Genomic DNA, 12,543 nt, shown 5'->3' on the forward strand with positions numbered 1-12,543 from the left:
ACAATCTATGGCGATCTTTTCACTTTCTGCGATCCCGTTTTCATTTTTTTAAACGATCTACAGCGATCTTTTCGCTTTCTACAATACTGTTTCCATCATTTTTAAACGATCTACGGCGATGTAACAAAACGCAGCGCAACAAAAAATAATAAAACTTAGGATTAAAAATGGCATGTTATTTTATTTATTTTAATCTTCGTCAAGTTTAAATTGATCGACCGAAACTGGTATTCAAAACTACTATTCAAAAAAATCAAGGCACGTGAGTATCGAAACAGTGTTCTCAAAATAGAAATAAAAAAAACAGGTAGCAATGTGCAAGCTATTATAAAAAGTTTTAGTATGATGGCTTTAATTATTGTTAACACTTTCAAGCAATAGCATGCATTAAATGTAAGAACTAAAAGGATTCATCAAATCTTATTGTTATGACTCGCGCACAACGATAACAATAGAAAGCAAGGTTCATAATGTAAACAAAAGATATGTGAAGGTTCTTTATGTAAACATGAGATCGTTACACGACGTAGTAAAACTCGTGTAAAGTAAGATTTAAGCGGTACTGTACCCTGTTCTAAATTAATTTCTTGTATGTAATTATCTTTTCGTGGTTTGGCTTAAGATTAATCACTTCAAATTTTATATATGATTTTGCATGTGTGCTCAATCGCCTGCCTTGGACATTTTGCGCGTGCGATCGCACGCCTCTCATGGCAAGGCCTGTTTATGGTAATGTATAACTTGATCTTTTAAAACAAATTTAAATAATAACATAATTGGAACGTTGAATATATTTTTTGATTATAAATTGAAATGCAATCTTGTTCAAAAACAATAATTTTTATTTTGTTTTTCTATTTTTCTGCCTATTCACCATTGTTTGTTTACATCTGCACTAGTTTCATTACCACTAAATACACCACACGTTATTCATTCACCCAACAGAATACCTTTCTGATATTGTCATGGTTGTGACCCTGGAAACTATTGACATTAGTAATAAAATTTAGCAGTGTGTTACAAATCCAAAGAATAAGTAAATTGCACATGAAACTATTGTCAAAAACTTTCATAAAGATTTTTGGTAAAGATAAAACTTAAAATTTCAAAACTTGGAATATGACTTTTGCTACAAAACGTTAATAACATGTCTTTGTAGGTGAAAGTATTTCTAGCTAGAAAAATTCCCTTTTCACTTATGGCAGATATTTATCCTTCTGTGGTTTAGTTCTGACAGTTTTCAAGTGAACTAATATGCTGTATCAGTCTTTTACAGACATCACAAGAAACAAGTTTGTCTTGAAACAAACATCAGGCCATTTCTTGAATAAAACTATGCCAGAGCTACAAAAAGCACCCGCTAAAAAAATTACGAGTGCTATGGTGTGCGAAAAATCTGAATTGTGAGCAAAATTTACAAGTGCTATGTGAATATTTGTAAGTGTCATTCACACTGAACTACTTTTTGTTTACCGCAACGTCATATGTTGTTTAAGCTGTACAGAAATGAATTTTGTAAAACGTATTAACCACAAGTGCAAGGTTTAAACAACGTTGAACGTAATGATGTGTTGGCATATTTGCTATATGTTTTTGGCATCAAATATATTTTTTGGCATTTTTGATTTTTCTTTCCCCTTTTAAAAAGATTATTTAAACTTTATTCAACATGCTTTTTCTTTGGTATTACATCACGAAAACATTCGTCTGAAAGCTGTATTAAGGTACAGGACACCCAACCTCTTCCATGTTCTGGTTATATTTAACTTGCAAGGGTGTGCACTCTTCTCGCAGTATGATGGTCGAACCAACACGGCCATACAGGTCACGACAGACAGTAAACGATATCTCGGAGCCGCCATGAGGAGTGATGAGTTTCGCGAGAAATATGCCAACAAAGTAAAAATGTTATGTGACGAAATGGGAAAATTGGCTGAATACGCGAAAACTCAACCACAAGCAGCATTTGCGGCATTTGTTCACGGCGAGACTCACTGGTTTGTTTATTTCCTTAGAACAATACCCAGCATGGAAAAATTTGTTAAACCTCTCGACGAAGCAATCAACAATAAGTTTCTCCCAGCTTTAATCGGGACGTTGTTTACAGGTAGTGAACATGAACTTTTCTCACTACCTATCTCTCTAGGGGGATTGAGTATACCAATATATGCCGAAAAAGGCCATAACAGAACACAACACATCAAAAAAGTTGACAGCTCCTCTCGCAACAATAATGATGCTCCAAAGCAATGAACTCCCAAATGACAATGAAGTAACATCGATAATGAAAACACGTGTTAGTACGATTGAAGGAAGTCTCTCCAATGTTACTATCAGAGCTGTTCGACAAACGCAAGAAAAGGAAGCTTCCAACTGGTTAAGTGTTATACCACTGGAAGAGCATGGCTTTGTACTAAACAAAAGGGAGTTTAGAGATGCAATAAGTCTCAGGTACAACAGTATGCAGGGTCTTCCAAGTAAATGCCTGTGTGGTGAAAACTACAACGTTACTCATGCCCTCAACTGCAAAAAGGGAGGATTCATAACAATCCCCCTTAACAATCTCCGCGATTCTGAAGCAAATTTATTGAGGAAGGTTTATAACAATGTTGAACTCGAGCCTGCACTACAACCATTAGATAGAGAACACATAAAGGCATCTCCGGGGACAAAGCACGACCCAATGTACAAGCACACGGAGTATGGAGACATGGGCAGAATGCCTTTTTTGACATACGCGTCACAAATCCGAACGCGCAATCCCAGATTCGTTTACCGAACAAACAGATTTTTCAAAAGCATGAAAAAGAAAAGAGACGCAATTACAACGTAATGAACATAGAGCACGGAACATTCACTCCATTGATATTCTCGACAAACAGTGGTGAAGGTCCCGAGTGCTCTATGTTTCACAAACACATTGCAGAACGCATTGCAAAGAAAAGTGAGGACAGATACGAAAAAGTACTCACCTGGATTCGTTGTAAGATTTCATTCTTAGTGTTAAGATCGTCCTTAATGTGCATACGAGGTAGCTGCCCACATAATAATTCAAAACAAACTGATGTAATAGACGATTTTGAATTAGCATGTGATGACGCTAAACTTACTATCTAACCTGCTGCAAATTGTTAACATATTTTTAACACATTACCTTTGGAAATACACAGAGAAAGAAATGTGTATATATATTATTTTAATCTTTTAACTCCTGTAATTCTCTGGTGTGCTGACGATGTTCCTCCCCAAGGAAGGCACATTGTATAGAAACTTTATTTTTTTCATTGCTGCTGTTTATGAATTCTGTGAACTCTGTTTTTCTGGTCTGCTATGAAGGTAATTTTTCATGTGGGCTGTGTGTATGCGGAACTGTACTGTACTTACGACTTAAATTTACACAATGGAAATTTTGTTATTTCACAAAATATTTGTCAAACAAATTGTTCAACTTTCGTCCACTCATTCATACCAAGCAAGTTATTTTGCATTTAAAATTTTGGAAATTTTGGAAATTTTGGAAATTTTTGAATTTGACATTTCGCTTTTTAAATATAAATTGTTTTATAAAAAGGATCCATACCTTTGGTAAAAGAAAAACATACTTTTGATTTGTTGCACTGGTTTCATTCAATTTACCAAAAAATGAAAAACATAATGTGCACGCTGTTGAATTTAATTAACAACGACTAAGACAGTAACCAAAGCAGGCCACTCAATGAAGAAAATAATACCCATGACATAAAATGCTTATGTTAATAAGGTTAATTAGGCTAATTTAACTGCATACACGAACTCGATCACCTACGCACATACGTAACCTTACTTGACCTAAGCGATCAGACAGCGAAATTGCTTCATACTTCTATTACTTAGCAGATTTCCACACTTTATTTCCTATTTTACACAATGTTTCTGAATATGAAAACTATTTCTCAACAGGAAAACTGTTTCCATATTTGTACATTATCCTGAACGTGAAGGAATTCAAGGCTTAATGTTCTTATTGTTTATATTTTTTGACAAACTTTTCCTTTAAAAGTTGTTGTAAACTCCTAACTGTAAAACACCGTCCACTTATTTTCTAAACATCTAGCTAGCCAAATGTGAATATCTTGAGAATGAGAAGCTTTTTAAAGTTCAAAAAGAACACAACATCCACGTGCGTCAAATTCACATTTCCCGGAACGCAGCCAGCAACATAAACTCCTCCCCGGTTACCTTTCCATGTTCAGGACTGGGGATGACACGGGCATCCTCGTCCCCAGGGTCTCTTGGTCTCCTGAGCCGTTATATATTACGTGGTTAGGGGCGGGATATAAAAGAACACTAAAGACTGACTCTCTTAACAATAATTTTAATTTTTTATTTTTTTATGTAATTATGGTCTGACTTGGTAACAACATCGTTGGTACACGGATTAATACCAAACGAAAGGGAAGAGCACGGCAAAGAAGACGTAAGACAACAAAATTGCCTAAAAAAGATCCTTAGTGTATTTAATGGCAAGGTTTTTCCAAATGAAAAATAGCTGCAAAGACTGCATTCCGTTTGAAAAATTTGTTTTTTTAGCCAAGAAATGATATATATGGTTATAAATTAGGCACATCACACGAGCCAGATATATTGAAACTAACTGTACCCTACTGATATGCTTGAGAACTCCCTGCAACATCCAACGCTCACAAAGTGACAGAGCAGAGCGATGACTTGTTTTAGAAAGTACAAAAAAAATTTTTTCTAATAATTTAGTCAAATTGTTAACATTTCTTAGAATTTCATTAGCTAAAAAGATCCAGGGAAAAAGTACGCGCTAATTAAGAGAAGTATCAACCTCGATCCCAGGACTTTTTTCTCTTTTTGATATAAGGACAGCGAGCGCAAGCATGTTTTTACGTCGTATGGAAACCTGCCTTAAATGTTCAATATATTATTAATCAAAAAGGCAAAATGCCCTGGGAACGGGGTTGGTGCACAAGATTTCTGTTTAATAACTGCCTAGATAGATAGATAGATAGATGTGCATATTTTACATGGCTAGCCTCACAAATATCGAGGGATATACCCTGTCTATTATTTCCAGGAGGGGCCATGGCGTGGATGGAGAGTCCTAGAGTATTTAATGCTCATTTTGAGCTACGCAGACCCAATTAGAGCCCGCGCTCTACTAGACAACTCCCGGCAACATCCAACGGCCCACACAGTGTGCCATCTTCCCAATTTCCCTCACATGGCTTGGGTTAACCCGGGGCTATGGTAACATTCACTCGCCCATGTTGAATCGCCGTCAAGAGGAATCAAACCCCGGTCTCCCGCACAGAGTACGAGAGCTATAACCACTAATCTACGGCGCCACATACCTGCCCACCTGTATCACTCGCGTGTTTGCTACGATGCAGTTAGGATTAGTGGTTGTCACTTTTTATCCTTCGCAAAAATAATTCAAAAAAAAGCTTGGGTACGAAATTGTATATTTTGTGGCGCATGCTATATATATAACAACAGAAAAGTGAAAAACAAGTGTTATGGCTTCTACAGCCCACTTTTTTTCTTAATGAAAATAGTTTCCTTCCTAGTAACTTCTTAGTCTGTTCTTTCCTCCAATAACTTCTTTTACGTTCGAAGATCTTCTGTTGCAAGAATAAAACACTTCTCTTCCAAGCTTGTCCCAACTCTGGATTTCCTTACGTTTTTAGATAAATGACAACCGGCCCTCCACAGAATTTATGTAAATTTTAGAGGACCATAACTTTTAAGGCCGATTTCCATTCAACGAAAACAGGACAGGTTGCAAAAAATGTCCTAATGCTTCTATATTAAGCACAAATCAAACATCTGAGGTTAAAGAGCTGATCGTGCAAGTTAAAAACTATAAACTTGCACGCTAATAAGAATTGCTCAATCAAAATGGAAATTGTGGTACTCTTTTATTCTTTTCAATACATGTTTTTTAACCATTTTATAAAAAACAAAATAGTCGCTTTCCAAAACATTAAAAAAATCTTACAAGTGTAGTTGCAATAATGTAAAGTTCTTAAGAAACTTTTCCTAGTTAAATGTTTCTTTGGTTTCTTATTAAAAAAAAGTCAAAAATACGTGTAGTTTGCTTGCTGGATATTGCCATGATTTCGAAGACCAAACCTAAAATTTAATTGGTAACTAGCTATAGCTGGTATACATATATTTTTTTAATTATTAGACTGCATGTTGATGTTAAATGTGCTGACATTGTAAATAATGTAGCAACAATGACAGGCAAAGAACTTGAGATGAATGTGCTGCTTTGTGGAATGAATCAAGCAGAAATGCCCTACTACCCCTCTGTTGGTTGTAAGTCTTTGTACAAATAATGTCGCTCACATTTAAATGATGTTTGCAGGCAATAATTTTGCTGGCATCAGCGTTTTTTTGTAAGTTCCAGTTTCTGAAGATCTAAATTTTGGCCATATATTAGATTAAATATATCCAAATTAAGAATTCTTTTGATATTTTAATTGATATTTTACTTACTCCGAAATAATCCATTAACTCATTGAAGCGCCAATTGGACAATAAGACCGAAAAAAGTTAATACACCTCTTTAATGAGTTGTACTGTTTACTTAGTCGGTGCACTTCTAAATGGAAAGATCGTTTTTACAGTTTTAGATCAAAAAAAATAATTCCACAGGGTGCCAATCCCGCAAAAACCTCAACAACAACAAAAAATCGAAGAAGATGAGCCTAATTTCAGGAAAACTTAACGCTTTGGAGCTTAAATTTTTGTTTGTAGCATGGGGCGTAAAGTGAACTCTTCAAAATAAAATTGAAAAATATAAGATTGAGCTTTTGAAAATGGGCGTGAGATACCACCTAGAAATTATTTTATTCTTTACATTCCAAAATGCTAACGTAAGTTCCATTGAATTAATCCTTTAATGTTATCAATAAAAGGTAACACAGGTAGGGCATCCTCCCCCCCCTCCTCTCTCATTTTAATGGTGTATTATGTATAGCCAGGTATAATATATGTGATGTGAAAGCTGATGGACACTTTATTACTTTGTAGTGTTGTGTCGAGGTCCTGGGTTATCGTTTTTCTTAATCCAGACTCTTAAAATTACCGCGTTTTTATGCTTGCTTTTGTTCACCAGGCCGATAACTGTCCCGTTTTTTTGGTCACCATTTTGTGAAGCACCCAGGTTGGGACTAAATCAAAAGGGTAAAGCTTTGAAATGTTAATGACTAAAAACGCAATCCTTTTGTAAGTCTCTTAAATATGTTTGCTATATTTATTTTTTAATGAGGCGCGCCCTCCTTTACCCGCGCCCTCCTCCTAAGCTGTTACGGCCTTGACATGTTATTAGAACCAGTGTTTAGCAACAACAACGGATAAAAGAAACAAAAAAACATTACCATGAGTTAAAAAAAATTTATTTTATACACGTTAGGAACTATCTACACAATCATTTTCTTACTTTGATTCAAAGCCTTCAAAATTTCTTTTTTGTTCTAATCAATTTTAGTTAATAATTTTTTTCTGTACGAAACGTTTATTTTTCTAAAAACTGTGACTTCCGTGGTTTCAACTTTCATAGGATATACTTTCTGCAACAGGCAAAACTTTGCTCCACCGAAATAACTATTTCATTTATTTCATAAAAAGTTATTAAGTCGCTTCTTCGCACAAAGCAGAAATTATCAAGATTTTAATTTTCACAGGAGTTGAGTATAGAGAACTTAAATGTATTAATTATTATTTATTCATATTGGTCGTCATAAGGATAAGTTTCGAAATAACCGCTGATGCAAATCGAATAAAAAGGTTTGTAGCTATACAAGATGTCAAACTGCTCAATATCCTTTTGAATCAACCTCGTTTCCAGCGCCTGTTGCCTCTTTTCTATAACTAGGACGGCGAGACGAACATGGCCCTGGAGAAGACCTAATCACATGACCCTCAAATGCACAGTTTTTCTGGGTATAAAATTTAATGAGATTTGTCTCAATGTTTTTATAAATAACCTTGCAGAGCTAAGCGAGCTCGGCGTTTTACGTCACAGATACGTGCGGTGAGTTTGTTTTAATTTCTCTCATACGCAATACAAAAACTGCTCGCATATTGCCCTTTGATTGTTTTCTATGTTCGTATCGCCGTTCCGATGTCAGAAAATATACAAGATGCCCTGGGGACGAGGTTGCTTTTAAATATGGTGTTTTTAATTGAGATTTTTCAGGAATGTTTTAATTTATTATGCTTAAACATAACTATGTGAATATGTTATGCATAGCAAAAACACTTCGCATTACCGGAGTTTAGGAGGAGCAGAGTTCTTTTGTTATGTAACAGAGAATTTTTATCTATGGCAGATATTTTTGGGTTTTTTTAGTGTGTGATCTCCATCTTTAATTTGTTTCTTGCCTCTGGACTTAAGCAAAGGTGAAAAATGTCATCTTAATGAAATTTCCCTGCATATCTTTTTCCAATATTACAGCATTAGTTTGGCTGATTATCTGTTACATGAAGGTTTTTGATACTATAGAAAAAGAATAGGTGAGGTCTTATGCTATTAGGTAATTATTGCCCTTGGGTTTGAAATTTTAAAAATCAATCAAAATTTTTAAAAAAATATACAAACTCCTCGAAAACTTTCCAAGCCCTTTCATGTGAAATCAACTTGTTCTTAAAAATAACAACAAATATTCCCTTTTTTCTTTCTTCCGTTTTTAAATCAACCTGAATGACCCATTTTCTCAAAAAATTGAACAAGTGAAACATTCGATAAGTAAAACCATTTCCTCCATGGTTCCACCTATCGCGCGCAAACTGTATATAAAAACCAACAACAACAAAAAAATAACAAAAAATGCTTACTGTTGACTTTGAAAACATCATTTTCATTTCAACATTTTTTTTTTTCATTTTAAATAAAAAACAAACTAATTTCCCATTTATCGTTTGTATCAGTGGTTGTCATGGAAATGTTTCAAGGTTGCAGCATTGATAATTTAAAACATGTATGTCTTTAAACTTGTGTCTGATATATTATTAATTGTTATGGTACACGAAGGAAATTAGTAAGTCGTTGTCTCTAAGCTAGGAGTATACGTTAAATAGCAAAATCATCTTGAATAAATCTCACAGCAGGGGTGAATCTTTTAGAATGGTCAATATAACGAAAGTAACGCCTTGATTGTGAATTCTATACGAGATGAAAATTTACTCACAAAACAATGTACTAATGTCGTTTTTGTAATTTTCATGAAGCAAAAATTAGTTATTTATTGCTCTTTCAAGAATAAATTTAAGAAATTCTCATTACTTTATAATAAAAGGCAAAAAGCGTAAATTTACAACATCAAGTAAATGCTTCTTATGAATTGTTTATCCATTGTCATGTAACGTTGTCTGACTTTATTTACCACATTCTATTTTTACAAAATAATTTTTTCCAGAACCTATTTTCGTGCTTGGGAGTAAAAAAAAAATTCTGAAACGCACTCATTTATGCATGAATGAATCTATCATTCAGAAACAGATTTTCGGATTCTTATTTTAAGCAGCTGCAAAATGGTACAACTTTCAAATTTAATGACTTACATGAAAGTCTTATAAAGTGACAAGGAGCTTACTAGTAGAGTGGTATCTTTCTCCTCAGGGTTTCCAGGTTTTTATAATTTGGATAAACATAACAAGCCCTGGGGACGAAAAGTTTTTAAGGGGTTGTTAAATTAATTTAGGTAATCACATAACCTAAAGTCCCGTGAACTTTGTAACTCGTGCCAGTTTTTTGATTTCCGCCGGCGAAGGCGGAATCTTTAATATCGTCTGGGAAGATAGAGAGAGAGATAGAGAGATAGATAGAGACAGCCCAGAGCCTGGACGCCTAAAACTTATCCAGGCTAAAGCTTAAATCCTCGTTTTGACAGATTTTTTTCTGAGAACGAGGCTAAATTGAGTTTTAAGCCAATAAGAATCCTAACGGTGCAACAAATTGTTTTATTATCCAATGAACATTACTTTATTTTAAAGTTTATAATCGAAAGTTAAAGCTCGTGCAGTGTGGCATAATTCCTAACTGATTATGTAAAAAAAAAATAAAAATGTTGTCACCTTTAAAGATATTTTCCTAGCTGTTTTTCGGAGAAAAAGAGAAAATAGATAAATTTTCACCCTTGCCGTTGTTTTTATTTTGTTCTTATTGTTCATCAATTTTCAGGATTATTATTTTTCTTTTAAAATTGTTCTTATGTAGAGAAATAAAGTTTATGTAAGTTAAGTTAGCTATGATTTACAGTTACAATAATAATCAAAAATTGAATTTTAAAATTTTAGAATATACAATGATTTTGTTCCCCCAGTCCTCTTCAAAGTTCAGTACTTTTTCAGATTATTGCTAATGGCGGAAGTCTTTAAGCCACAGGGCTTCTTGTTTGATTTCACTTGAGACAGAAAATAAAGAAGTTTTTTTCAGAAACTTGTGTATTTTATTACCCATGTTTACCACCCTCGCCCAAGGTTTTTTTTATCTTTTTTCATGTCAAAAAGACAAAAAGTCCTGGGGACGAGGCTGCCATGTTTACGACATAACACGCTCTGAAATAGAGACAACGATACTGGTAAAGATTTTAGGATTTTGGCGTCATTGTATAACCTCACAAAATGTGAGAAAAGATTATAAAAATTGTTCTTCATATGCGAATTTAATTATGCATGGTTTTAAACAAACCAGGTTAGTGTCCAGGGCCTTAAATAGTTTTTTACATCGGAACAAAGAAGTGCTGAGACAAGGTTAGTTTAGAAGTGGTTTCAAAAAACCTATCATAACAGAAAAATCATTATCGCTTAAAAACAAGAAAATAAATAAACATAAACTTTTGCGCTGAGTTGTCTATTACTTTTCTTTTTCAAAATAATGATCAATGGCAACTCCATCATCATCATCATCATCATCATCATCATCATCATCATCATCATCATCATCATCATCATCATCATCATCATCATCATCATCATCATCATCATCATCATCATCATCATCATCATCATCATCATCATCATCATCATCATCATCATCATCATCATCATCATCATCATCATCATCATCATCATCATCATCATCATCATCATCATCATCATCATCATCATCATCATCATCATCATCATCATCATCATCATCATCATCATCATCATCATCATCATCATCATCATCATCATCATCATCATCATCATCATCATCATCATCATCATCATCATCATCATCATCATCATCATCATCATCATCATCATCATCATCATCATCATCATCATCATCATCATCATCATCATCATCATCATCATCATCATCATCATCATCATCATCATCATCATCATCATCATCATCATCATCATCATCATCATCATCATCATCATCATCATCATCATCATCATCATCATCATCATCATCATCATCATCATCATCATCATCATCATCATCATCATCATCATCATCATCATCATCATCATCATCATCATCATCATCATCATCATCATCATCATCATCATCATCATCATCAACATCATCATCATCATCATCATCATCATCATCATCATCATCATCATCATCATCATCATCATCATCATCATCATCATCATCATCATCATCATCATCATCATCATCATCATCATCATCATCATCATCATCATCATCATCATCATCATCATCATCATCATCATCATCATCATCATCATCATCATCATCATCATCATCATCATCATCATCATCATCATCATCATCATCATCATCATCATCATCCCCTTAAATAAAAATAAAAACCTAAATATGTGGATATAGTTAAAATATTAAATCTACACATTATAAAAATATTGATAAATAAAAAAATGTTTAGACTTCAAAATATTTAAGTTTCTTGTTGAAGTCCTTTTCCGCTAATCGGATCTCTCCAGGTAACAAGTTATAAAGCTTTGCTCCCATGGCAAAAAAGCCTGACATTGCAAACTCCAGCCTGACCTTAGGCAAAACAAGTAGAATATCTTTGTTTCTTATCGTTTTTCTATGAAGGTTTACTTTAAAATAATCTTGAAAATTCGAACGTTTCCTTCAATGCATTTTCTTACAAGCTTGATTGCATATTTATATAAGTCATTTTGTATGGAAACCGTTTTTATCCTCATGATTTTATCCGCTAGTGTTTCGAAATTTTTCAGTTTTTCTTTCTGAGTCGATGTCAAGTTCAATTGGACAATACAGTTATATCTTAATGCTGATAAAATTATGCTCGCGTAGATTGCAACAGTAGCTTCTGGTGTTAATAACTGTCTTAAACTTTTCAGAAGGTAAAGTTTAGATGTGGCTTTTTTCAGCTTAACATCAAAGTTCGTTCCAAGGTTAAGGTATTGGTCGATACAGGCACCGAGATAGTTGTATGAATCTGTGCAGTTAATTTTAATTCTGTTGAAAACATATCAAGTTTCTTAGGCCCACTAGCAATACGTTTTGCAGTTCCAAGGAGCACGCATTTCAGTAAGTATCATAGCCATGCATCATATCCCTCACGCAAGGAACAG

At 34.1% G+C, this 12,543-nt stretch overlaps 1 protein-coding gene across 1 annotated transcript in view; it reads right to left on the reverse strand.

The window, feature by feature from the left end:
* The window catches only part of LOC130655710 (uncharacterized), a 74,682-nt gene extending 65,759 nt beyond the window's left edge, over window positions 1-8,923 (reverse strand). The window contains exon 1 of the mRNA XM_057458491.1: window positions 8,851-8,923. Within this exon, the coding sequence (XP_057314474.1) occupies window positions 8,851-8,898 (48 nt within the window). The 5' untranslated portion in view covers window positions 8,899-8,923. The remainder of the gene's footprint in view (window positions 1-8,850) is intronic.
* Between the last annotated feature and the right edge of the window lie 3,620 nt (window positions 8,924-12,543).

Source organism: Hydractinia symbiolongicarpus, chromosome 8 (assembly GCF_029227915.1).
Source record: "Hydractinia symbiolongicarpus strain clone_291-10 chromosome 8, HSymV2.1, whole genome shotgun sequence".
NCBI classification, from domain to species: Eukaryota; Metazoa; Cnidaria; class Hydrozoa; order Anthoathecata; family Hydractiniidae; genus Hydractinia; species Hydractinia symbiolongicarpus.